At 45.6% G+C, this 27169-nt stretch overlaps 1 protein-coding gene across 1 annotated transcript in view; it reads right to left on the bottom strand.

Moving 5' to 3' along the window:
• Window positions 1–5606: 5606 nt before the first annotated feature.
• LOC8042798 (nuclear pore complex protein Nup98-Nup96) overlaps window positions 5607–27169 on the bottom strand; it is a 54917-nt gene continuing 33354 nt past the window's right edge. Inside the window, exons 27-37 of the mRNA XM_029984238.4 lie at window positions 24777–24878; window positions 21746–21858; window positions 20601–20780; window positions 19704–19840; window positions 18376–18439; window positions 17810–18021; window positions 15827–16121; window positions 15094–15217; window positions 13434–13567; window positions 10471–10568; window positions 5607–7367 (exon numbers count right to left, since the gene is read on the bottom strand). Coding sequence (XP_029840098.3) covers window positions 7163–7367; window positions 10471–10568; window positions 13434–13567; window positions 15094–15217; window positions 15827–16121; window positions 17810–18021; window positions 18376–18439; window positions 19704–19840; window positions 20601–20780; window positions 21746–21858; window positions 24777–24878 — 1664 coding nt within the window. The 3' untranslated portion in view covers window positions 5607–7162. The remainder of the gene's footprint in view (window positions 7368–10470; window positions 10569–13433; window positions 13568–15093; window positions 15218–15826; window positions 16122–17809; window positions 18022–18375; window positions 18440–19703; window positions 19841–20600; window positions 20781–21745; window positions 21859–24776; window positions 24879–27169) is intronic.

Genomic DNA, 27169 nt, shown 5'->3' with positions numbered 1-27169 from the left:
GGTCACGGGCCGTTTTCTAAGGTATCGATGCGACCACCAAATTTAATCAAAGTCGTAGGTCACTGAAGGCACACACTCAATATTAAAAATATAAAAAAAATATAAAACCCATTTTTTGTGGCTTCTAAAAAGCTGCAAATACGTTGATTGAAAAAAAAGTTCCACAGACAACCGGAAGCATTCTGTGCGTGCGTCGTTTCGCGTATCGTGGGACTCGCAGGGACGGCGATGGCAGCGGACGACGGGCGTGGGACCTCTATTTCAGAACTGTCGTTCGCGGTACCGGCGAATTTTGTCTGCCTTTAAAAGAGAAATTTGGGACTGGTCAAAAGAATTGGTATTCATCCCGTACGACACGCCCGACCACCAAGCCGATTTGCACGAAGACGTCGCCGAGCCGTCGCTCCCTTCTCGTGGCTGAAGACATCGCTCGCGCAAACGTCAAGCGCGACGTGTCTACTTCGAGTGGAATATGCACGCGTACGATTTCTTTACTAGGTGAGAATGTCGCGAATGCGTGGTGCGTCCCGACTTCGACCCGGGAGTGCTTTTGCTAGAGGAAAATCGGCAGCAAACTTTTCAACTTACAGTTTATCGGCTAAATTATTATTAAGGAAAGAGATCCCCCATTTTCGATATGCCCCAGTAGCTCAGTGGGAAAGACGTCCCCTTCACACGCGGTAGAGCCTGGTTCGATCCCCCGTGAAACCCTTTTTTTTTTTTTTTTTTTTTCTAAATACTTTTGATGTCTACATTTCTTTTTTTTTTTTTTTACAATTATTACTGAAGAAACAAAAACAAAAAATAAGAAACAAATTTTGTGGACGACACGTCGCTGAATTAAATGGTATGGGATTTCCTTTTTGACACCTGCGAACTCAATGTAATCACTTTCCACAAAATGCAAGGAGCATATAAATCAGGTACCGTCCGCTTCCCGAGGTGCCCGTAAATGGTCTACAGGAATTGCAGCCAGCCATTGGTCCCGATCCCGTTGATCTTTCGGAAACTCTGTCGCACAATGCCACTTCTGTTTCGGACGCGGGACATGTGAGCCAGCTCTTCACGCAACATCTTGGGTGTATTCTTTTCGGAGCCGATCAAAATTCACCACGGGCACTCACTACTCATCTCCAACTCCTCAATGTACAAAACAACTCATCTTGGTGTACAGAACAACGAGCGGAACAAACATAACTGCAAAAGAATCCCACGGCGAGCAGTTCCCATACGCCGCATGTCGTCTGCTACCGGGAAGGAGAAAACACGAGAAAAAAAAAAGAAGAAAAAAAAACACACGGTCGGGTGCAGCCACGTGACTTCCGCCACTCCACTCTCTTCTCTCCACTTCTCCGACCTCCGTCGGGTTTCGGTTTCGGTTTCGAGCAGTTGCGTCTTTTGGCTTTATTAAAAAAATACGGTACTCTGTTGCAAAATATTAATTGGGTAGTCCTCCGACACCATAATGAAGCGCCTGGCAAAAAATTAAAAATAAATTTTGGGGGGTGTCAGTGTCCCTTTAAGGGCACAGGGTAAGGTAAAATTTTAAAAAAAATTCGATTTTAGTTTTTTTCGCAATTTGAAAAGTTTAGTTCTTTCTGCACATTTTCCATTGTCCAAGTGTTTTTAGAAAGCTATATTTCGGGCTGAAAATCACTTCTTCCGAAAGCAAGTAGCAGGTGACCACGCCTCCTTTTGGGATACACTCCCTGCTAAACGATGAATTCTCCAACAAAACAAAATCAACACAAGACCTAAAAGCTTGTCCAGTAACAGATAACCTCAAAAAATGATTTTGCAACTATTGCATAGCTTTATTTCAACCAAGACAATCACGAGAAGCTGTGCACGTTTTTCCCAGGTGTGTACCGTGTGTACATTCAAGCGTTTGTGTTTTCGTAACCACAAAATGGCGCCATTGCATGCTGTTCCTTTATTCAATGGTGGCAGCATTGCACAAGCCAATGTTTTGAAGTTTTGTGGATGGAACCCTGTTTGGAAAGCCATCAAGTGGCTGAGGGAAGTTGACGTCACTCTAATATACTTTACGGACCAAGCGACGTGGCAGGTCACGAAAGAGGCCCGCCAAGCAAGGCGATAAGCCTAAAGGCGACGACATGACTTTAGCAATGCCTTTCAAGCTGGCGGCTATTGAAAAAATGACTCTGAGGCTGTTGGTGCCAATAGAAATTCGTTATTCACCAGTTCTTTTACTTTAAACTCAATTATCTCAAAACAGTGTTTTTTAGTACATAGGTACCATTTTTTCCCAGGGTTGCCAGGTTGGGCTATAAATAGCCAAATTGGGCTAGTTTTATATGCAGTTGGCGGGAAAAAATGGTAGTTGGCTATTTCTAACCTGTGCATTGGGCTATTTCTGACCTGTGCACTGAGCAATTTCTGACCTGTGCTGGAACCAAAATGCCTTTATAGGTTCGAATGTATTTTTAAAGTAAGTCACGTGAACATTTGGCGCTTCAGTCCCTTAACCCTGACAAGTTTGCAACAGCAAACAAATTCGTCTTCTTTTTGCGCGCCTTGTGCAATTGTTTACCTCCGAATGCAAGCATGTGCTGTTATTCCTCCATCTCAACAAGTGACGGCGCGATTCCTTGAGGCCTTAACAGCACCTGTTCTGCGCATTCTTTAGGTTGTCTGATAGCATCTTCGATCAACTCGCACCGGAATCGCCCTGAAACCAGCACAGTGCACAGCGCTCCTCGGTCGTGCAGCGCGATGTCGGTGCAACATCGAGGACAAACTGCGCCGCGCCGGTGCACCGCGGCGAGCTCCACCTTGCGTCACTTCACGTTTTGTTCGTTTTTTCTTGCGCAGGTCAGCGCACGGTGCCCGTCTGCTGTCAATTTCTTCTATTCTTTTACTCAAGGATTTGACGGTCCCACAGAAATAAACATCGTGGACGTGATTGTCGATGGGGTCACGAAGAGGGTGACAATTCCACGTGTATATGTTGGCCATCATTATTGGTTCAAAAAAACGAAACACCAGATAATAGCCGTACCTCGCTGTCATCGAAACGCCTCGCGCCGCTTACCACGAAGTTCGTGCTTTCCGGGCGCTCCTTGCCACCGCAGCAATCGCCAGTAATCACAGCGATGGCGAGAAGCTTGTCGTCTCGCCGTCAGAAGACCCGAGGAAATCATCTAGTGCAGCTGCGAGGCGTGTTCGTTTTTGCAAGATCGCCATCTCGGTATTCTGCGCGTCTGCTACTCCCGCCATCTTCTCGATTCCCGCTCCTGGCCGCAATGCCTGATGGGACTGCCCCCCGGCGCACCGCCGATTTTCTTGGTGCGCGTTGGGGCAACGAAAAGCCGACCCGGGAGGGTGCGCTTCGTTGATCGAGGATGTCTGGTGCGCACCGGTGCACTTGATCGAAGATGAAGGGGCGCACCTCAGTGCCCCGGTGCGCACCGGTGCGGATGATCGAGGATGCTATGAATTCTGCATAGTTCTCCCTTGACGTCATTCTGGTCACCAAGCGTCCCAATATAGTGGAAGGTATGTTGTCATGCGCATGTACGAGCGTTTCAGGAAGTTCGCCGAACGTGCAAGGGACGCCATTTCTGGGGCATTCGATGGATAAAACTGTATTATGTCTCTTTTCTTTTCAAAATAAACGTTTCAAATTGTGATTTTTTGGGGGGCTATTTTTGGGCTATTTTTCTGGATCGACATTTGGCTATTTTTGGGCTATATCTCGTAGACGTTTGGCGGGTTGGAGTTCAAATACCTGGCAACCCTGTTTTTTCCTTAACCTGACATTATAGAGGGTTGATTTTTTATTCCTACCACATACATGGGAGTTGAAAAATACTGAACTAAAATTAAAAATGTGCACCTAGCAGTTTTTGAGTTATAAAGTTTTTAATAGATGAAAACAACTAAAATTTCAGTACTAGAATAAAAGAAATATAAAAAAAACTTATTTTAGATTGGTTCAAATGATTCTAGTTCAGTGGATAAAACACAATATTTCGAACAAAATGATATTTACATGACAGGAATACTCCTAAGTCACCGAGAAAAATGTTCCTCAACATAGCCTCAAATGCATGGGGAGTATAGGACTTACCCTGTGCCCTTAAGCCGATCTCAGCAAACCCTTTGGCGCAAGATGTAGCAGCCTTCGTTGATGGCGCAATGTGGAGCAAACGGCACAGCACTTCCATCACTGCAATAAGTTAGTGACTTTGTTGTGTCCAACACCCCCACGGAATTTTTCGAACCTACACCTCTCCCTCCTCCTTTCCCCAGAGTGAGAACCCTGGTTACATCCCTGAATATATGCCTTTCCGGCACTTATCACCCCGGTGAAAAGTTGCAAGTAGGATTGCGCGGCATCCAATATTCTCCAGAAGTGAGCACGCCTAGAACGCGTTCCACAACCGAGCAGACAAAAATGGCGTGCGCAGGAGACAGGAATGGTCTATATAGGGAGAATATGACCAACCTATGGCATGCTTTGGGAGCTTGAAAAAAAAGGTGAGAAGACTGCTTTGTCTAAGGGACTTCAGCTTATATTGGACAGGAAAGCAAATAAAGGTAGAGAAGAGCGAGGACAGAGTGCACCTGAACTAAACAAGGCGATATTTCTCACGAAAGGGCACATTAGTCGTCGGCTTTTCCGGTGCTATTTCGAAGTGCTAATCAACCTTCATGTTTTCAGATAAAAAAAAAAAAGAAGTCATTGAGTGTACAACAGAAAATAAACTTTAAATTAAGCAAACTTATGCCTACAAACTTGAAGAAAGGAACTACGCATCTTGCATCGGAAGGGCAACTGTCTTATTAAAGCAGCGCAACCGTTTATAGATGCGGTACGTCCAGGAGTTTCAGAACCAGAACACACGACGACAGCCAAGAATGAGCTGCAACTTTCAAAAACATCGATTCATAAAAGAAAAGAACCAGGCCTGAGCGGGGTTCAATCCTCGTTCTTCCGCGTGGCAGCTGCATACGTTGCCAACTTCACCACGCACGCGGCAATCACATTTTCACAAAATTTTCGCTTCAAAATCTTTTTTTTTAACAGGCAGTTTTGTTTGAGGCAATAAATATGCCAATTTCCAAGAGTTGCGTGTAAGGGTGGATAAAGGCCCTTATGTATGGACGACTTCTAAACGTCCCAAGTGCCAAAAAAATTTCTACATGGAAGAGAAAGGTTAAAAGTTCAGGGGAAGCTTTAACACAGTGAACGCTGGAGAGAAAGTCACCTGTCCAGCGTTCACTCCACTGACAACACATTCACTCCAGTGCCACAGTGGTCCATGTCTTTTGGTTGTTTCATGCAACCTGGGCTTAGCTAGTACGAAAAAAAAAAAAGTTTTTCCTTCCTTTCTCACTTGGGGAAACTTCCAAATATCTTCAAACACACTAAAAAAATAGACCACTTAATTCTACCTGTGCTAAATTACATTGCAATCTTAAGAATCCAATTTATGTGACCCTTTGAAAAGGCCAGCATGCCATTAGTCCACCCTTTATACTGGTACTCAGCAAGCTTGTAAAACTTCAGGAGTTATTTTGAGAAGATTCACTGCTCAGCCAGCACTACAGGAGAATGCAACTCTACCCGCACCAAGTACTTAAAATACGAATGATCTTTATTCAGGCGAATCATAAAACAGATAAAACTGATGTAAAGCAACATAAAAGAAATACAAATGGAAATGGAGAACTCATACACAAGGCATTATCAGAGGACAAGAAACTCCACACATTCCCTAGTGTTCGACAGCAAGTCAACCATGCACGAAAATCGTACGACCCGACCATGTTCTAAGCAACGTCATCCGGCAAAATCATGAATAGTAAAATGCAAAAGCAAATGGCACTCCGCTAGTTATCTCCCACTATGTCGCCAACATGTCCCATTAGCAGATGACACCTACCTCGAGAGAAAAAAAATTTTAGCCCCTGTCATGGAGGAACTATGAACAAAAATGTTAGGCAGGATAGTGTTTTTATTTATTAAAATGTACAATCCTCACACGAGTTCCTTTATTTTAGCTTCGTGCATGTAAAGCCTCACACATGATAATGCTACACTGAAATTTTGTACAGTAGGCAGCAAACTGCCTAGGAATTGCGAAAGCAAGACTCCCCACCACACCCTTCCTCTATTTCAGCAGCGATCGTAACGTTAAAAAAATTGTTTGCGCGTAGGCAAGCTCTCAAACGTAGCCATTTTCATTTATGTTTCTCACTTCTTATATACACCTGATGCTCACGTCACTACCTTTTCATGGACACTTAACAGCAGTACCTCGATACCGGTCAATAAAAACATTAAACTGTACAACTTTCTGTCCCAATTATTAACAAAACCCTCTGAAAAAGAATAAGGGTTTTTAGAGGTCTTGTTATTCATGGTCAAAAAAATTGCCTCAAGATCAAGGTCTTACTGTTAAGAGGTCACTCGGTTCAGTTCACAAAGAGTATTTGCGAAGAGGTCGGTGACACCAGCATCAGGTGTATATAAGCAGCGAGAAAAATAAATAAAATTAGCCAAGCTTGCGACATACTCCTACTGTTTTCTTTTCTTTTTTTTATCCTAAAAACATTTTGCAGCAGAGTCATGTGTTGCATTATGATTGATTAAAACATACAAATCTCAACATCACCCTACAGCAACGAAAACTAACAGGCATACAAAATCTAGGCAATAATTCCTTACAAATTCCCGACGTAAATTACGACAATTGAGTCGGTTCAGCTCACTGAATAGAACAACAGAATATGTGCGGCTTTTTCCCCCGAGTCGCCACCGAGAATGGTTAAGAGCCTCAAAGCTCGAAACATCGCCGCCGAAGATATCCAACTCCCCCGTCACACCTGCACCCGTCACCCTCACCCCAATCGCCCACGCATTCACACTCTGCCATAACCTTCTTTTCAACTAAACCATCGTTCACACGCAAGAAAAGGAAATTAAAAAAGCAAACAAAAACGAGACGCACATTCACGCACTCAAACTCAAGATATAAACAGAAAAGAAGCCATTTTACAGGCACACACCATGTGGAAGCATCGCCACAATTCCCGACCACGATTCGCATGCGGAGTCCATACAATCGCGACCGCACGAGCCTAGTCCGACTTGGTTCGCGACACCAGGTTCCAAACTCGACTGCCTCGGGGATCAGTGACGGACCCCGGCAACACTGGAGCACGAGTAGGTCCTCGCCAAGGACTCGAGCTCCTCGATGCAGTCGTCGTCGGACATCGACAGTCGCTCGATGCTGTGCAGCGCCGCCGTCTTGGCACCGTAAAGCGGCCCGCGGCCTAGCCCAGTCAGCGAGCGGATCAGAGTGGACGTCTTTCTGGCTATCTCCGCCTGGCAGAGCCTGGAGACGAGAGGAGGAATTGCAGTTAGTGTACACTTTGTTTCACAGTAACTTGGCAAGAAGCAAATGCTACGGTCCCCTTGAACCAATGAGTGAACAAATGCAAAGCATGTGACAGCCCTTACCAAAGGTAGTGAGGCGAGAGCGTAACCCAAGCAGTCGGAGAAGAGGGGGGACGAGGAACTCCCTTCTCGCACGGAACCCCTTTTACGTGTCCCAGACGTTGTTATTGTGCCCCTCGGAGATTAGACAGTCGGTCAAAACTTGTATGAATCTGGCTTTCCTCTCTCTTGCCCATGGTGGGATGGCACTGTGCGCAACTAGCGAGATAGAGCAGGGTCATGCGTCTCCCTGATATGGCGATCGGCTCGCTACGACAGCAGCCTTCGTAGTTTGCCAAGGTACGGCACAACAAAGTAGAGCGGGCGGCAAAGACGTCATCTTCGGGTGTCCAAGCGTATTAACCCCTCGAGTGCCTCGTCCGGGTATACTCTGGCACTCAAAAGCTGTGAAGGTCGACCGAACGATGAGACATAAGGCTTTCACCTTAAAAAGTCCCAGTTCCAAATAAAAAAAAATTGATTAAAGGGGCTCTAAAGAGGATGATTCTGCGATCGTTTGTTCTTGGTCATAACCGATTCCACAGGCCCCAAGCATCCCGAAAATCCCAAAACTACAATCATGCGACGCAGATTTCCTTATTAAAAATGTGATGACAGGTCGGGACACACCGCTTTCTGAGCCGATTTTTCCAATCGAGAAAGGCGGGGCATAACCCAGCACCGGTGCCAGCACAGCAACGATGGGCGCTAGGCAGCCAATTGCAAGCCGCCTCTCAAAGAGGCGGCTTGCAATAGACTACTTCCATAAAGCCCTGCATGCAACACGGCGCGCGTTGCACTCTGGGGACTAGTTGGCCAGGAAGGAGAGTGGCGGGGTTTCGGTTTCGATCGACACGTCGACAGGTCGTCGTTTTCCGGTCCCGAGAGCGTCATTTGTGGTCTCTAAACTAACCTAAATGGCCAGACCTCGAAGCTTTAGCACAAGCCCGAGACGTATAGCTTGTCTTAACACATGCTTGTTGTATTTTTGTACTTGAGCTTTTCTGTTAGCGTTTCGAGGTATGTGGACCAGCCAGTGCTGGGAACGTCGACGCTGCGAAGCTCGGGGATCTTGCTTGAGTACGAATTAACAAGCTGCCGCAACCAATAAGTATGCACACATCGAGCTCGCGCCTTTACATTAGTGTTGTTGATCAGGAAGTTTGTTTGTTTCGTGCGTCCATAGACGAAATATTACTCTTTGCAATTACGGTTCTCTTAATACGCCTGAGTACGTGAGGTAAAACTCGGAGGCGCCATTGAAAAGCTCAATTTTAACACACTTCTTATCTCTTATCTGTACTGACCCGCAGCACTGCACGAAACGAAGTCCCACCCACTTGCATTTTATTAGTATTCAACATTGCGTATGCGCATAACGTTATCCTGCAATCGTATACGCAAATTCGCACATACAAACCGTTTTAAGAAAGCAAAAGTCGAGCACTTGTGTGAAAAACGTCGCACCGTTCGCCTGAGGTACGCCGGACGGGCATGAATCCCTATAGTGCGCCAAACGAACGAAATTATTCAAAGTGCATTTGACGGTTGCTAATGGCAGTAATATTTGTTATGTGTTTGCTTTCTTCCTGCCTGAGTATGCCGAGATAATTTCAGACACACCGTTCAGGCACAGATCTTGGGCGTCAGTAAAAGCTCGTTCAAAAAGGCTTAGCGAGGAGTAGGGGACGCTTGTTAGGGCCTCCGTCGTAGCTAGCCGATCTCAGCGTTTGCGAAAACTTAATCTTCTATCAGCATAAAATTCGAGTGGGAGATACATGATGACACGAGGAAGACATCATAATAACTCTGGTGCAGTAGTGAGGTCGAATTTATTGCGTTTCCTTAAAAGTTTATGCGCCAACGCTGGGCTCAACTTTGATACTCCTGTGAGGCATGCGGATTGCTTTTCGCCCAATGAAGTAACAAGAAGCGGACATTTGGTAAACAAAATACGTGTAAGGCTCCAGGTGACCAAGTTTCAGTTGTTGTTCACTGTTACTAGACTTGATTATTGAAATTGAACTCAAAGGTGAGGTGACTAAGCCACGTCTTACTACGTTTGCATACGCACTCATAATATCCGGTGTTTCCGGAACCAAGGAAAGTGCCCCGGTGTTCATTTTGTATCGCTCCAAAATGAGTGTATTGTACGTTCGTGAAAAGTCAGATAATCGAAAACGCAAGCAGCGCGTTCGGTCGCGGCGTGATAGCATGAGATGGAGCTGCTCAGTCGAAACCAAAACCGAGTGGCCAACTAGTTCCCAGAGTGCACTGCGTCGTATTTCGCCGCGATGGGGCGCGTCGGTTTTGGAAGAAGTCCATTGGCCAATGAGCGCCCATCGTCACCGCGCTGACACCGTTGCTAGGGTATGCCCAGCCGTTTTTTAGCAGAAAAATCCACTCAGAAAGGGGAGCGCCCCCACCTTTCATCACATTTTAGAGCGTAGCTCTCAGGCGCCTGTTTCTGGATTGAGCGGCATCGCCGTCGGCGTAACCGTGTGTTGCATTATGGGACATTTCCCATAATGATGTCACACTTGACGTCATTATGCAACGATGGGCGCTAGTGAGCCGATTGCAAGCTGCCTCTCAAAGAGGCAGCTTGCAATTGGCAGCACGAAATTGCAATTGGCAGCACGTAGCACGAAAAATGAATAGGTTCAACTACGACAACCTAGAGGCACTAAATGGGTAAGCAACGCCAAAGTCTCAGCACAGCATTCGTCAGTTTCCTTGTAGGCACCGTCATTTTGGTGTTCGGTGCTGAGCGAGAGAGATGGGAAGCGTTAAGATCCAAAAACGCGACTTCCTAAGCTTTATATGCATTATTGGAAAGCTTGGGCGACATCGTTGTGCTCTATTGCAGCAAACAGCAGCAGCAGACAAATAATACTGAGCACACCTGTCCCCCCAGCAACTTAACAAAACATGGCATTGTAAGAACTGAACTTCAATAAAGAGAAAATCCTCAAGTCAAATGAACAGAAAAACAAACTCACATGTCTCTGGGCGTTTTGCAGCTGAGACAGCCGATGCAGTCACAAACAGACAAGATGGTGGGTCGGATCCTTTCCAGATCGTATGGAGACATTTCGTGCTGGAAGTAAATTGGTCGGGAATCCTATTGTAAACAAACACTACGAAGAGGCACAAAGCCTATGAGCAGTTAGGTCTTGCAGTGTTCACTGGGCATGTGCGAGCTCACGAAATTTCGAATGCTGTCGAATACTCCCGATATTCGAATCCTATTAAATTCTAGAAATGTCTACCTGCTCGGCTGCCGCCGAAGGCGCACTCAAGAAGCTAATATCTGAATGCGAGAAACAATTGTCACCCAACGTTTCTTTTGTTTTTACGAGAGTAGAGATTTTAAAACAATGTTTTATAAGCAAAGGTAACCTACCTTCATGTTGAACACATTTCAAAGTTAGCCCGCGTGCATGTCGGCCATTAATCCTACATCAATGAAAATTATTTTGGTTCACGTTTCTTACAAGCTCAGCTGCAACTCCTCAAATGTTGGCAAAAATACAACCACAATATGTATACACTGATAACAGGTTCATGACAAAATATGATTGAATCGTAACCACATCGTAACATTTATGTGTCAAAACATTTCTTGCACCAGACTTCAATAGAGGTCACACGATCACCATAGGCATCAGAAAACAGCTGCGAGGACAAAGAGCTGATTCTATTGTTTACACCACAAGACCTTCCAAAGAGTCCTAAAACGGGACGAAGCGGCGATGTACACGTCCGCGAGGCAACCGTCAAATTTCAAGAAACACCGACTCACAAAATCGGAATTCAGACACCGATCGTGCAGAAAACGAATTGCGAGAGCAATTAGGCGCAACTACGTCCGGCGTAATTTTATACCGAGACACTGACTACCAGAGTAGTTGGTGCATTTGGAGGAAGAAAGAGTTAAAACTAACAAAACAAAACATTTTTTCAGCCCAACATTTACATTGCAACACGAAATTGGGTAGAAGTAAGCCCCGCTCACGCCCTCACCCCGGGCCCCGCCTGCGTGAGGCGCAAGTTTGTCCACTTCTTTTGCAGGGGTTACAAAGATATCAGAACGCAGAGTTCCAACTGGCTCCAGCCAAAAGATGGTGGGTAGACCTCGAAGCAAGCCGCCACGAGGTCAACCCACTATCCTCCAATCGGAGCCAATCGGAACTCGGCGTTCTGCCGTCGCCGCAATCCCTGCAACACAAGTGGATGAACTTGCGCTTTGCACTAGCACCGGATCGTCTTGGCCGCTCAGCCGAAAACCGCATGCAACCCCAACGTCAACCCGCCGCGACTTCCGGCGAGTCCGATCCACCACCTGTCACCGCTTGCAAGCAGCGATGTTCCAGCGTCCGCTGCAGTCTGCCAATCGAGCGGGCGCCGCAACATCCGCAAGGCACGACCACGGTGCCTCTTTGGAGTCTCTGGGTGGCACGTTGTCGCCGGCCGAGACCCTGGCAGTGACGCGGCAGCGGCGATAGTGGACGTGGCAAACGCCTCTTCCGCTGCAGGTCGCTCTCCGGCTCGACGGTCGACAAACGCTTCGGCAGCCGGGAGTTGGGACTACGCGACGGTGGCGACGTCCATATTCGCTCGTACTTTCCACCCAGACTTCTAGCAGCGATTGCGGGGGTCGCGATGGCTGGCGACGTGACGCGCCCGCTTCGGAGACGTCGTTTGTTACCACTTTGATGCCGCTATTTTTTTTTTTTTTTTTTTTATTTATTATATTTGTTTTGCGGGTTTGCCGCGTAGGGGGCAGAGATAAAGGCGTGGTGCCTGACAAAGCCTCTGCCCCCTAAAGTCCAGCAGCTCAAAGTAGTTACATAATAACAGATTCTACAAAACATCATACAGTTAAAATAAAACAAGAGAAACAAGTCAAAGAAACAAGAAGAATAGACACTATATTCATTTGCTAAAGAAAACTCTATAAACGAGTGTTGGTCGTAAGAAATCAAAAACAGTAACAACAAACAGTAACAACAAAAAACTAGAATGCAATCTTGTGCTCCTCCGACATATCAGCATCAGCATCACAAGCAAGTTCTCATGAAGGAATACAATGAAAACAAATCTTTGAAATTAGCTATATCTAGTGATTGTATTCTTGGTGAAATACACTATCCAAATGAGAATGCGATTTCACTGCCAACCAGGAAACTTCTACAATCCCTTTTAAAACCAGGTAACGTGTTGTTAAAGTTAATGTTGAAGTCCGTTCTATTTAGAGTTTTAGTTGTTTGAAAAATGAAAGTTGATGTATGGGTGGGATGGGACGCTAAATGCACCGGTCGGAGGATGCGCGCCGGGCACCTCGACGACCATGAAACGCCGCTGCAGTGTCCCGTCGTACACGAGCCGCGGTCGAATGCGAGCTCGGCGGAGAATAAAAATCTAGACAATTTAAATTGCGACTCGAGTCGCCCAGATTTGGCTACGCATTAAATCCAACACTTGTCCTCGAGACAATACTGAATGTTTTCTATGTGCCGTCTGTCTATCGGCGTCTGGTTCCCACAGGCATTTATTTCATATTCAAAGCAAAAAGAATGATCAAGCAGAAAAAATTTACATTGAGGTGCCATAAAAAAAAAAACAGGCATTTTTTGTGATAAAAAAAGTATTTTCTAGCTAAAGTGTTTTAGATCATTCAAGTTTGATCTAAACCAAATAAATTATTGAAATTGAATAAATCTTATTCAAATCAAATATCTGATTTGAGCAAAATAAATCTGATTTATATAGAATAAATTTGATTCATATCGAATGTATGATTTAAAAGAAATAAATATGATTTCTATAAAATAAATCTGCATTACTAAACGAAATAAAAAATAACTTTTTTTTGTGTGCGTTTCAAACACGAGCGTTTGTAGACATCTCTCCATGCTGGAATCTTACGAACGCAGCTTCGGACTTGGCGGACGGTCCTCACCTTGCGGACCTTCTCCATGAAGTCGAGGATGTACAGATAGTTGAGCAGCACCTGACCTCCCTTGTACCAGTTGTGGATGTCCGTGCTGTGCTCGGACAAGGGCTCAAGCAGGCTCCTCAGCTCCGCCAGGTCCTCTGCAACGACACAGGTGCATTTCGGCATGCGTGCAGTCCGGTTGGAGACCAGCCACAGCAGGGTTACCCAAACTTTTTAATCTCGAAGAACCCCTATTTGCCATAAGAAACTGTCGAGGAAATTTTTAGAGTCTCTGTGTCCACCCAACAAAAGCAGTACGGGGAACTACAGACCTCGTCAACAATAATGCACATACTAGGAAGTGTTTGACTCTTAGTTACGCATCCAAGGGCGAGACTTGCTAAAATAGTGCTTAAACTGATTGAACACTTCACTTGGGGGGCAGTGACAATCGACGAAGTTTGGAGTCTTGGGGAACTCTTGGTAAGTCCTGCTTCAGACGGGGCAGCTCTCCCAGCAATTTCGGTGTTGCTGGCGAGTTGTTCCCCAACTTTCCCTAGTGCGACACGAATTGCTCGGATCGCGTCCGGCTCAAAACGGACGAGCAACTGGGCAACTGAGAGACATTAAAAGTGGCAGCAGCCAATCGGGGATGCAATATTTTCACGCGACGCCCCGTCTTGGTGATGCCAACTAAACACTTGGTTCTGGTCTAAAATTGACTGCTTTTGGGGATAAACCATTTCAAAAAGGCAAGTTAGTATTCTCAGCACCATTTGAAGGTTAGAAAAACCCATTCATAGTGTGTAACGGTGTCTACATAGTGCAAGAAAAATAAAATTTAATGATGGAAAATTGCAGCAATTGCTTGCTGTGTGTGAACGCGGGCGGACTGTGTTGCTGGTGTTGCTTCGTCAAGTTACTGGGAGAAATCGCCCACTCTGAAGCGGGACTACAGACCTATACTTCCCTAGATCTTCCCCTATACCTAGATCATCCAGACTTTTCCAGATTGTTCCCTTACTACACAAGCACAACTCCCCAACCCAAAAATTCTCAAATCGGGTTCCTAGGGAACCAGAGATTTTCCCCAGGGTACCCTAAAGGGGTCATCGAGCACCCCAAATTCTTTGGACTGCCCTTGTCACCGAGTAGATTATCCCAACGTTTCCTAAATAGCAAGGCTGTAGTGCCGTATGTTTTATTTCGCCAATTTCTGGTCAGTGCGGGTAACACACTGGATGCAAGCTCTGCATTTGTATTTGGCCGAAACCTGCGTTTATGCGTCTTGGCCAAACGCTAATGCAGCGCCAGTGTCCTCAATGTGCCCTGGAGTCTGGTATGCATATACCCAAGCAGTGCATAAAGCAAAATAATTGTTATCACTTTAAGAACCACTTTAGCATATGTGAACCGTGCATTGAAGCAAAACTGCGATCCAGGTACGCCTTGGTCCGTGCGGAATTTCACGAGTCACTGGGCTTCCGCTCTACTATTGCTACAATGCCGAGAAAGGTAACGTCGAGAGTTGGGTCAGTTGGTATTCGAACACATTGCAGAAATGGCGCAAAACACACAGAAGCAGCGCCATTTTCTCCCGTTTGTGCGTCTCTTCTGCTCATTCCGCACTTTTTTTTAGTCGTTTCTATAATGTGATCAGAGAAGGTTACTCTCCAAGACGTACCGTCGATGACGGCGTCCGTGGCGAGATGCTGCATAACCGTCTGGTGGGCATCGCTCCACATCCCTCCCTTGATCTGGAAGACCGCCTGGTCGTGGAAGTTGTCCTCTGCACCTGCGCGAATGGCCTGGGAAGCGACCAGAATGGACGGCCAGTTTTCATATTTGCACGAATATATCGCAACCACGAATATAATGCAAGTGCAAAGTTTGATGCTCTCAAAAAGAAAAAAAATTACTATTATAGCGTGAGCTGAGGCCGTGTAAAATTACCGAACTCGTGGACATAGCAGAGATGGAAAGGCAATGGAAATCATAGAAATATCAGTTTTGGGAATGGGCGCTAAGTGTGGTATGGGCGGATGTACGGTATTTTACGTAGAGTTGAGAATTGGGCTAGCCGGTAATCCACGACAGCAAATTCAGCGCAAAAAAGAAAGAAAAGAAAGACAAAAATGCTGCATTTGTGTCCTTGCCCTAGTCTTTTGCACTTAATTTGCGGCCATCTTGTCCATTGAACTGAACCACTGGTCAGCAATAACCAGCACACCTTGGCCTCAGAAAACACTTCAAAAGCAACCAAAACAGAACCAAGCCATTTTTAACGAGCAGCTATCCCTATTAGACACATTTGCAAGAACCTAAATGTGCTTGTATCTCAACCAACTTTGAACTTGGGCGACTGCAACTCTATAAACTCGATAAAGAAGAGTGCTTACGAACAACTAAGCACTGACCTTTGCTCTGTAGATCCAAGGGAGGGGCACATGCAGACGCTCGTGCAGGAAGCTCTCGTCTTCCGAGAGCGCCGTGGTCGGGTCGCAACCGTCGCGCGTGCCCGTCACATGACGCATCAGCAGCTCCGACACGGCGCTGTGGCGGCTCGCGGGGTCTTCGAGGTGGAGCAGGGCAAAGGCGGCCCAGGGCCACATTCCCACGGCCTCGAGCTGAGACGCAAACGACGTGTGGATCGTGGCCGGACGCGGGAGGTCCGGGTAGCCGAACGACAGGAGCTGCTTGTGTAGAAGCCAACTGCGGAAAACAAAAAACAAACAAGCATAATTTAAAAAAAAAGAGGCGATTGCGAGTTGTTGAGCCTTTCCAACTTCTGGGTGCCGCAGTTTCCGTGAACTGTCTAGCTCTGGTGTCGGCAACCGGCAGCCCACGGGCTGATTGCGGCCAGCGAGAGAATCTTGCGACCTGCCACAAGTGCGGTCTGTGGGCGAAACCGCAGCTACAATTGCGGGCATGATGCCCTAGCAATGCTTGCATGTCTTTAACGGATGAGCTCATCACTACCCTTAAGGCCCGTTCACACTCTTGCGACCGAGTACGACTGAGTGAGACGAGATCTCTTACAACTTCTTAAATGTTTCTAGAATGAGGGAACACACTGACATTGTGGCGCCATCTACGCGGTGACCCTAGAACTGCATTTCACAAAAGCGAAGGTTTTGCGGGATTTCCGAGGTCAAATGTGCGTAATACCCATAGAAAGGCTCGTTTATAACATTGACAAAAGTTTTTCGAGCCAAAAAAGAAAGGATATTGCGCGAGAAATAAAAAAAAAAAATGCCGGACCGCCGAGTTTACACTGCTTCCCAATAGATGGCGCCAGTGTGTTCTCTGGTTTAAGAAGTTTTAAGGAACCCAGGTTTAAGAGGTCGCAAGCAGTCGCAAGAGTGTGAACGGGCCTTTATAGCACTGAAGAGTTTTGCGGATATTATATGGCAGCACAAAAAGAATGTTGTGAAACTCCTGCAAACCAGCATGGAAAGCACTGTGCAAGTCACTATGAACCTCCTCATTTTGACATGCAAACAAGGTGACAGGCAGTAAGTAGACTGCACAAAGTTCGTGAAGCCCCTGCCTAGGAACTATGTGGTTACGCAGCTGCCATCACGGATGAGAATCCGGACGTGGTAAAACTTTGTGATGCAAAAGCCTTGTCTATAAAGTTCATGAAGCTCAACTAATTTGATTGGAATAACTTATTTTTAGAACTCTGTTTGTGCCATTAAATCATCTTTAAGTAACTTGCAGCAGTAAATCAAACCACTGCGTCAGTGCAGTTTTTTTAACGCTGTCGCAAACAAAACTGACCACAGTTTCTTTTTCTTTCTAACTTATAATTTTCATTTCCCTCACGTACAGTGAAAGTTTTATTCCCGATTCACACCTTACATCCGATATTTAATTTTGAAGACGCCCCCCGGAAGAGCATGAAAAGCTGCGTGAGCGGCTTCGCGTGCACTGCTGGCCGGAATCGCTGGGATAGGATGTGAGCAAGAGCGGGAAGTGACAGGCATTACCCCATAGAGGAAGAACCATCTCGGTGAATTCTGTTTTCGGGGCACCATCACTTTTCCCGCCGCCACGAAGCGTCGTTAAGCCGCGCGGAGAGTACTCGACCACAATGTTAAAAAAGGCGGCAGTGATTTTCAAGCTAATAGAAAGTGGACGAACGCAAGTGGAGGCGTCGCTTGAAGCAAGGCACAATGGATGGGTTTGCTTTTAAGCCCGCTTAGACGTAATAAAGGCAAGTTTTCCCATCTACCGATTTTTCTAACTGCTCCATTATTCCAACGTTTCTTCGGTTCTTGCGAACTCGGAAAAATTGGTCGGCGACTGCAATCCCAGAATCAAAAATATCGACCGGGGTTGCCCTCTAAAAGAAGCCGCCCCATTGCTGGGGAAGTGGCCCATCACCGAGAGCTCACCTGATCCTGTAGTCGAGGTGCGAGGGCACGGAAGTGACCGGATCCAGGAGCCGGTCCAGGCGCTGCGACCGGTCGCAGTACAGCTTCAGCAGGTGGAAGCAGGTGTCGTGGGGCGCGTCCGACCGCTCCCCGTCCAGGGAGAACGGCTCCTCGAACACGTCGTAGTAGGGAGGGTACGGGGGTACCGCGTACGGATGCTGCGCCCCGTTGTCCTACACAACCCGAGCAAACCGGAGATGCTTCAGTCTTGACATTCCGTCACCTGCGGTGCTTACCATTCCTCACGGCGCCGACTTCGATCAAAAATGCCCGCTAAAACCGCCTCGCTAAGGAAATCGGCACTTTGTCGGTCGTGCCAATTACTGCCGACAATTATGTTGAGCAAATAAAGCCCCAAAGTTTCCGAGTCACAAAAATTTACGTGGAAGTTCTTTTCGAAATGTTTCAAGCCCGACCTAAACTTTGCAAAGTACCCTAAACAAAAGGGTGCAAACTGCATGCATGTTTTTGTGACGAATTTGTGCAATGATCGGTGCCCCCGAGGCGAAACGGTGACCAAAACTCACCTGAAAGGCAGCCTCGTACGCGGCAACTGCATCGTGAATGCTACCCGTGGGAGAGCAGTGGTACCTGCATAAATGAAAAAAAACGGCCAACTACATATACCTCGTTTCACCGTTACTTCGCAAAGAGCAAACGCTATGACCCCCTAGAACCAATTGGAGCGACGAAGGGAAAGCACACGACAGCCCTTACCAAAGGTACAGAGCGAGAGCGCAACAAGAGTAGTTGGTGAAGAGGGGAAAGAGAAACTCCCCCATTGCCCGGACCCCTTCCGCATGTCCCAGACAATGCTTTTGTCCTTGAAGATTAGCCTGTCACTCATTAATCCATACAAAAGCGGCTTCTCTCCCTCCCTCCCATGGCTTTGATAGCACGGCGCCCAACTAGTCGCATGTTTCTCTCTGACTTGCCTATTTCCTAGTGTTGTGCAAATATTCTAATTTTCAAATAGTGGCTTCGAATAATAGGCTTTTCAATATTCGCTCCGGAAGAACCGCGATATTCATATTTTTCGGAGCGTTGATCGCAGCAGGTTAGCCCCATTGAGAGCGCTTCTTACCGAGCACCGGTGCACTGCGGGGAAGCAACACCCACGGAGCTTGTTTCCGTGGGTCTGGCTTCTCCACAGTGCATCGGTCCTCGGTGTGAAGCGCACTCAACGGGGCTAACCTGCCGTGATCAACGCTTTGAAAAATAATGAAGATATCAGCTGCGTGCTTAGGAGGAAAGCTCATTTCCAAAGCTGAACGGTGCACCACGAGCGCCTGATGTACCTAAAAAGAAAGAGAAACTTCAGGAATGTTGGTATCTACATTCCAGTGACTCGGGGACATTGAGTATCGAATGTATTCAAAATGTTGAGCATTTTGACCAGCAGTGATCCGAGTTGCAGCAAGGACAGTGCAACATCACATAGTTCCACTATCTCACAATGCAAATGAACATTGCATGATTCAGTGTACGGGAACTAAAATATGGAATGCTCTAAGCAACAACATTAAAGAAAGTGAAGCAGTCATTGCATCTCTTAGACAACTCTACATTGATATGATGGGCAAATAGCAGATTAAGTTTCAACGGATCGCATATTGCGGAAAGTGGGCCCAGCGGGCGTGTGCTCAATCCATGCAAGCAAGCGACGGCACAGGACGGAGCTAAGCTAGGAAAGAGCTTAGCTCTAGTATACAATCACGCATTCATAATCACGCTCGTTATTCAATGGATCCAAGAATAGTTAAATCGGCCACGGATACAGATGAGTTACACGTTACGCAGCGTTTTTATCTCTATTCAAACACGAATAAAAGTTATTTGACTTGCAAGTGCTCACCACAAGTGCAGAGCGAGAGCCCGCTTCCAGTCGAGGTCGGCGCAGCAGTTGATGGTCTTCTCCGAAGACGGCCAGATCATCAGGCCGGCCAACAATGCGTAGACTCGGAGACGCTCGTCCTCGATGTGCCGGTCATGCTGAATGAAGACGACACAGCGTGAAACTCGACGCAAAGCGCACACCAGGTGCAGCTTGCAGAGCAAGAAACTGCACATCCCATACTTACGGAACAAAGTTTTCTTACGCGCTATGCGTGAAGCGAAAAGACGTGGCTCATCCATTTCGGCTCCTATGCTTTTTGAAGGGGAGCTCCTAAACATTTTCAGAATACACAGGCTTCCCGACATGCCATTTATTATCTTCAAATTCAAAATAGCTACTAAGAAAATGCCAAATGAAAGTTATGCTAAAACCAACATTCAGGCTTTCTCGCAATCTCGAGTAGGGCAATGTCACGTGTTGCGTAACTTGCAAGTTGAGTAGGCAATCTAAAAAAAATGGCCCTTTGCGCACTTTTCATTCTTCTGGCACAAATTTCGCCAGCGTCCGTAACCCGTCGGGAACAATACGTGCTGCCCGAATTCGGCCGAAATTGCAACTACTGACGCCGCATCTTCAGTGTCGCCAATAGAGCCTCTCGGCCATAATTAAAGTCAACAACTTTGCAAAAAACTTTATCGAGACTCGTAATATAGATTATTAGTTCAGCAAGTCTATTAATGCATTCAAGCTATTTCGAGGCAAATCAGCGACCATCAAAATTTCGCCAGAGGCTGTAGACATCCGGTGTCGCCGGAGACGTGTCAAGAATGTGTTGAGAGGGGGGTTCCTTTTCACGCAAACTCAAGTGGCACGTTTGAGGCACCCCAGCGGCGCCGGAGACGGCTCGAAGCACACCTTGAACTTGCGCCAGTGGTCGAGCTGCTTCTGCAGCATTCCCCGGGTGAGCAGGCTGTAGCCGCCCTGCGCCACTAACATGCCCAGGCGGTAGTCCCGCATCCTCCAGGCCATGCTGCACGCCTTGCTCACGTCGTGCCCGCTCAGGTGGCTCATCAACGCCTTCAGGTAGCCCCCTTCCTGCAACGCCAAGCAAAAAAAAAAGTAATACTCGGCGAACAGACCTTTTCCAAAATTCAGTCTGGCCCCTGTGATCACTATCAGCATTCGTAAAATGGCATATATGCTGTACTTACGAATTTAATTCCGATCACTTGAGTTGTTCAGAGGTAAATCTCTAGCCAGTGTCCCCCCCTTAATTAGTGCCAAAGTACTGTTCTTTGGCTTTTTCCGGAATCGCCACATAATTGCCCGAGTGCCAGACTTCGGCCAAAGATGCAAGGTGCCAACCAAAGAACCAGCAGTGAAGCCCAAATCTGGCACTTGTCTGGCAACTTAGGCCCATGGTTGCCACATGAAAAGTGAACAAAACTATGGCACTTGTACGGCCATTTTTTTTTTTTTTTATCTTTTTACAAATATTGTTTATATTTGTATTAGGTATCAGCAGTATTTTAGCAGAAAGGTGTCAGATGTAGTAAGCTACCAAGCAGCAAAACCTAACTTTGGCACTTGTTTAACAACTTAGTACTGCCAAACAAGACACCGAGACTCATGCCAAAGAAGGTTGGTTAGGTTTTGCTCTACCTTTGCTTCCTCTAGCTTTTCAAAACCACAAATTCCAGAAAAAAAAAACATGTTTGGTTGAAAGAACTGCACTACCTACAATAAAAGATTATTGCAACTCAAAATTGGGTTTTTCCCACACAAGAACCGCTAGCTGGGAGCCGGCTGCTCTCCCGCTCTCCGAGGGTAGAGTGCAGACGGCTCCCGAATAGCGGTTTTTGTGCACAAAAAGCCAGATCTTGAGTCGCAACAACTTCCTTGACAAGAGTGGACCCTTGCAGGTTGCGTTTCCGTCAAAACCTACCTTGGTACGCGTTAATACTCCGTCGGAGGCCTTTTAACACAAACGGAAAGCGACACTCCAGATTTGGCAGCCCTGCACAAAATCTTTCGCGACTGGTCCCTCGACGGTAACGTACCCGCTGCTGGGCGTCTGTCACCTCGCTGTCGACGGTCTGCTTGGTCGTCTGGACGAGCCAGTCGGAAAAGGCCTCCTTCCTCGCCTTCATGTAGGCGTAGGTACGGGTGTCGTCTGCACGAAAAGGTGGCGGTTCCTCGGTAATTGGTTACTGTGTCAAGAGGCGCCCTGTAGCCTTGAGACGGTATTAGGGTGTCTCACTCCCCACACTATGCATCGACCGAAGTGTGGTAAATATTTCGCAAGAAAACAAAAACTAGCAGAAGCAAATATCCAAGACAACAAACATTAGAAATACTGCACGGTTCTTTGGTATACTCCAAAGACTTAATTAATAGCATTTATAGGTTCACTACAATAATGTAGGAATTCGGGGGACGTTCGATTATGTGCGTGAACATAATTAAACGTGCCCTGCCGTGTCCCAGCTTTCTTAACAGCAAGTGCCGCAAGCTCTCGCCGACCGCACAAGACCCTCAATCATTACAAACGTTGAATTCCGTTTGCATTTTAATGAGAATACGGCCTGTAGTAATCAAAATTACTGGTCAGGCCTGCTTCATGAATCATCTACACATACCAAAACATTTCCCCAATTTTGGCTAGCAGTTCAAAAGTTTTTCAAATGTTAAGCTCAATTAAAACATACTTATAGCCGTTGCAGGCACATCATGCAATGCTAGTTGTGTGTGACTAGTGAATTTTGAGTTTGAAGCAAATTCAAAGCAAACAGTGGTTTTGACCAAATATTTTCGAATTGAATATTGAGTAGCTCCTCCAAGCCTTTCACTACTGCACCCTGCTTATGAAGACCCAGCAAAAACTCCTGTAGGTTGTTTCCAAGCTTCCACTTGTCTATTTTGAAGCTAAATGAATTTTGACCTAGCTATATTTATTGACTGTATCACCATAAAGTTCAATGCCTACTTGGCTTGGCAAGCAAACAACACATGTGACATGAAAATAAACCTATGAGATGCCCAGCTAAACTTAACCGAGGGGAACTGAAAATATTGCTGCAATAGAAATAATCTTTTTCTAGTCACGAATGATTAAGGCAAGTTGTCAGGGCACCTCTGTCTAACATATACACTTGTGCATAATACCCAGATGAATTCTGGAAAATCCACTACAATGTAGAACATTCACAAAGCTTTTCTTTTTTCCTTAATACACTTTATGTGCATGAGCACCACCCCGCTTTGAAAGTGTGCCCTCTTTGAGCATGCTGCTGCAATATTTGTACTTTTCGAAGCATAAACCTCGAGTCTTAGCCTTATTGAGCGTGCTTCTTACCGAACACCGGTGCACTGGACAGAAGCAACACCCACGGATGCGAGCTCTGCGGGTGTTGCTTCTCCGCAGTGCATTGGAGCTGCATTGGAGCGTTAGGCTACTCCCATTGAGCAGTGTGCTCAATGGGAGTAGCCTAACGCGATCAACGGTTAGAAAAATATCAAAAACCGCAGTTCACCTTCAAGCGAATATTGAATAGTGTTTTATTCAAAACTACTATTTGAAAATTCGAATATTCGCACAACACTACACAATACTCTACTTTGCTCATCTCCAATCAGTTTTTAATTACAAGCTCTTTTTACGATTTGGAGACAATCGCTTCATATTAGGGGTGTGCGAATATTCAAAATTTTGAATATGTATAGAATATTTTTCTTATTCGATTCGAATCGAGAATTGCATATTCAGAAATTTCCGAATATTGGGGCAAAGTACGAATATTCGAGCAAATAGCGAATAATCCATGCGCAGGACATGCCCTGAACATTCAGAGCTTTGATCAAAGCCGTGTTTAGCCGCCTAAATTGCAGGAGTTGCAGCCATTTTTCTATGAACCCTCGCCAGTTACGCCATACGTAGACCTACCGTGTTTGCACAATTCTAACCCGCACTCAAATCTAACAAGCAGGCAGATTTAGCTCCCAGATATTCAAAATGTAAATTGGTACCGATTCCACTGCGCAAGTAAAATAATGAAGGTTGAACACATACCTCATCTCACGGAACAGATTGTAGCCGTTGTCAGTCCAAAGTTTCGGTTTCTAATTTCGAATGTAATGCTAATGCATTTTTGGGCAGAGATTTCAGCGAAAAGAAACTGTGCATCAGAATCATGCACACAGGTATGTATTAGGTCACGACAAAAAAGCAGTTTTGGTTTTTGTTTTGCCAAGCCTGCACTGTGAGTCACTTTTCTAGGGACCTTATAATTTCTGTTACACGAGCAAGGGTATATTCTGCTGCAGGAGCAATTGTCACTACAAAAAGAGAGTGTTTATATACTGAACATGCGGAGCAATTAATTTTTACATGACAATTTGAAGTAATTGCATCAGCAGCTCATATCTAACTTGCTGGCTAGCCAAGGGAAATTTCGATTATATTCTTAAAACAATGTCACTACCAGTTGTTTGTGACATAGGTTGCATTTTTACATTCTATCTGGACATGTGCACTTTTGTACACTCTTAATTTTGTCAATTTGTATACCTAATCAGTTGCACCTTTCGCCTGCTTTCATGTACAGTTGACGGGTGATTACTAGTCAAGCTGTGTTACTAGTTGCATTGTTTATATGCTGCCTACTCAGGTAGTTTCATTTACTTGAATTTGTTACCATAATTTTTGGTTTTCAAGGTAATAAAAGAAGTACTTGCATCTTTTTTTCTTAATGGTACATTCATATTCAAAACATATTCAATATTCGAAGCTATTTTTATTTTTCAAATATTCATATTCAATTTGTATTAGAAAATTTATATTCACCACACCCCCTCTTCATATACACCACTCCACCTCCCGCTTGAGTGAAAAACGCCGAGTAGCTGCGCTGCGGTCGCATGCACGGCATCCAATGTTGAGCTGAAAAGAGCTACTGCGCATGTTCAGAACGCAATCCACAGCACAGATGACAGAGATGGAAGCGCACGGAAAGGGATTATTGGAATACTCTATGAAAGCGCACAGGACGGCTGCTTAATAAAAGTAGGCCAACGAGCTTGCAAAATGGTCACCTTCATCGGGATTGCAGCCAGGCGTCTTCCCCCAAAGAGCCACACAAAGGCCCAGGATGCGATGAAGTTGCTGCATCATCGGCCGGTCGGTGTGACTGGGTTCTGTTGCCAGAGGCAAGCCCAATCAATCGATGGCAGGCGAGGCGGTGTTCATTCACCATCAGATTACCGCAACGGGGAAAGAAAGCCAACATCCCTCGCTTCGCTACCTTCACTTCGGTTGTACAACCCCTTGCATGAGCTTCGTACATCTGGTAAAGCTTCAATTCCTTGTGCACCCCAAACGCACACACAGGGAGCCAAAGCATGGCACAAGTCAACCCAATGGTAAATACTCGTTAAGCATGGGGCAGTTCAGTGATCTGGCGTGCCAATGCACAGCATGAGCATGAGCATTGTGCCGGCGCACAATGATCTAATCGCCGTCGCTCCCCTTCTTGCTCCCATTCTTGCCTCCCTCGTGGAAAGAAAAAAACAAAAAAAACCTGGTCGATCGTACAATTAATTGACGAATTCGGAATGACGCAGCCTTTCCCAATCCACCTTTTCCCTTCTGTAAAAATTATTAATATTCAAAATTATCGGAACAGTATGACTACCCAATCTCCCATTCCATTATATTCTCTTAAAATTCTCTTTCGCACGTAACAAATCAAATCAAATTTGGGGGTTTTACGTGCCAAAATCTAAGAAGGGCATCTGGCACGCCCCAGCGGAGGACTGAGGATTAATTTGGACCACCTGGGGATCTTCTGACATGCAATCGACCGCTCCGTTACATGGTGCTTTTTCGCAATAAGCCTCTGTCAAAATGCAGGCACCTCGGCAGGGATTTGTATTGCGCAGCAGATCGCGGATGTCCCATAATAAATCGGGCAATGGCGGAAAAAATTGGCTTGTCTCTTCAGCATTTGCAAAAGGGTTCTTATACGCGTAGCACTTCTAAGGACTCCTCATGCTCCTTCATTCGGGAGCACAGTAAGGAAACCACTGAAGGGTACATTTCAAGGATTACATAAAGCTGCTGGTGCCATGCAACAGCCAAGAGGACCTACAAATGCATGGCGGAAAATACGCCTAAAAAACACGGACAAAGAAAGCAGCACACGGTGTGCCTCGTCCTGTGTGCTTCTTTCTTTGCCTGTGTTTTGTAGGCGTATTTTCACCATGCATAAGTACCAACTAGCCCAACTCGCATTTTTAACCTACAAATGCTATGCATTTAAAGGCCCTTTTGGGACGACATCCCTGTGTCACCTGACACCGAGGCCACATCGGCAAACGATGCACAAAACCTCGAAGCTGGCCCTATAAATACCACACACTTGAAGGGGGACACTACTCGGAAATTTCTGCAAAAAAAGGTGATTTTGGAAAATGCAGGGATGGGCAAAATACATGCAAATATGTATCGAAATACAAATACAAAATACTTAGTCAAAAATGTATTTAATTACAAATCTAATTACCTTTTCAAAAAAGCATTTAAGTACAAGATACAAATACAACCAAATGTATTTGGTCTCCCCCAAATACTTTTCCAAATACATTCCTCAAAATTTGAGTCAACGACCTCAGGGCACCTGCAACGGGATTCCGGGTATCCCATTTTAATTTTGCATCGCACACTCGAGAGTTAGTGTGCGAAGCTCTAGTAACGTAGTAGAAATATAATCACAAAAAAATGTAATCAGCTTGGACGTAATGGGTGAAAAAAGTACAGAGCTTCAAGCAGCTTTTTCTCGTCGGTTACATTTTGGTATAGACCAAAAAAAGAACCGAGACGACCAAGACGCGCAGAACTAGTCTAGAGTTTTTTATTGTTGCAACTCGCACCAGTTACGAAAATCTGGACGACCTGCTCATTTAGAACGTTCCAGGCAAAAATATGGATGGAAATCAGGCTGGAAAGCATCACAAGTTGTCACAGGCACTTATTTAGCCAGTCTGCCTGTGAACGTCGATTTCGTAACTATTCTTGCCCTCGACTAGCATCGTAATCACAAAGTCACTAAACGCTTGTGCTTGATTGAGAGACACTACATTCGGTGCTGAAGGTAGTTTTCTTCCTGCTCTGGACAGTGACAATAAATTTGAGGGATGTATTTTCGCCCACAAAATTGTATTTAATTACAATTGTATTTGAAATACCCACGTTTTAGTATTTAAATACGCATGCCAAATACATTACCCAATTTGTAATTAAATACAAACGCAAAATGCACAAAGTATTTGAAATACGTATTTCAGATACTTGTATTTGAAATACTGCCCATCCCCGGGAAAATGTTATATTTACATCCACCAACATCTCTAGAGTATTCCCAGAAAGTTTTATGTGTTTAAACTGCATAGTTGTTTTTTAAATTATTTTCGGTCCATTGATGCTAAAG

The sequence above is a fragment of the Ixodes scapularis genome, unplaced genomic scaffold (genome assembly GCF_016920785.2).
Source record: "Ixodes scapularis isolate PalLabHiFi unplaced genomic scaffold, ASM1692078v2 PGA_scaffold13__105_contigs__length_92229423, whole genome shotgun sequence".
NCBI classification, from domain to species: domain Eukaryota; kingdom Metazoa; phylum Arthropoda; class Arachnida; order Ixodida; family Ixodidae; genus Ixodes; species Ixodes scapularis.
The sequence above is the reverse complement of the archived record's forward strand: the minus strand, read 5'-3'. Positions and strand labels throughout refer to the sequence as shown.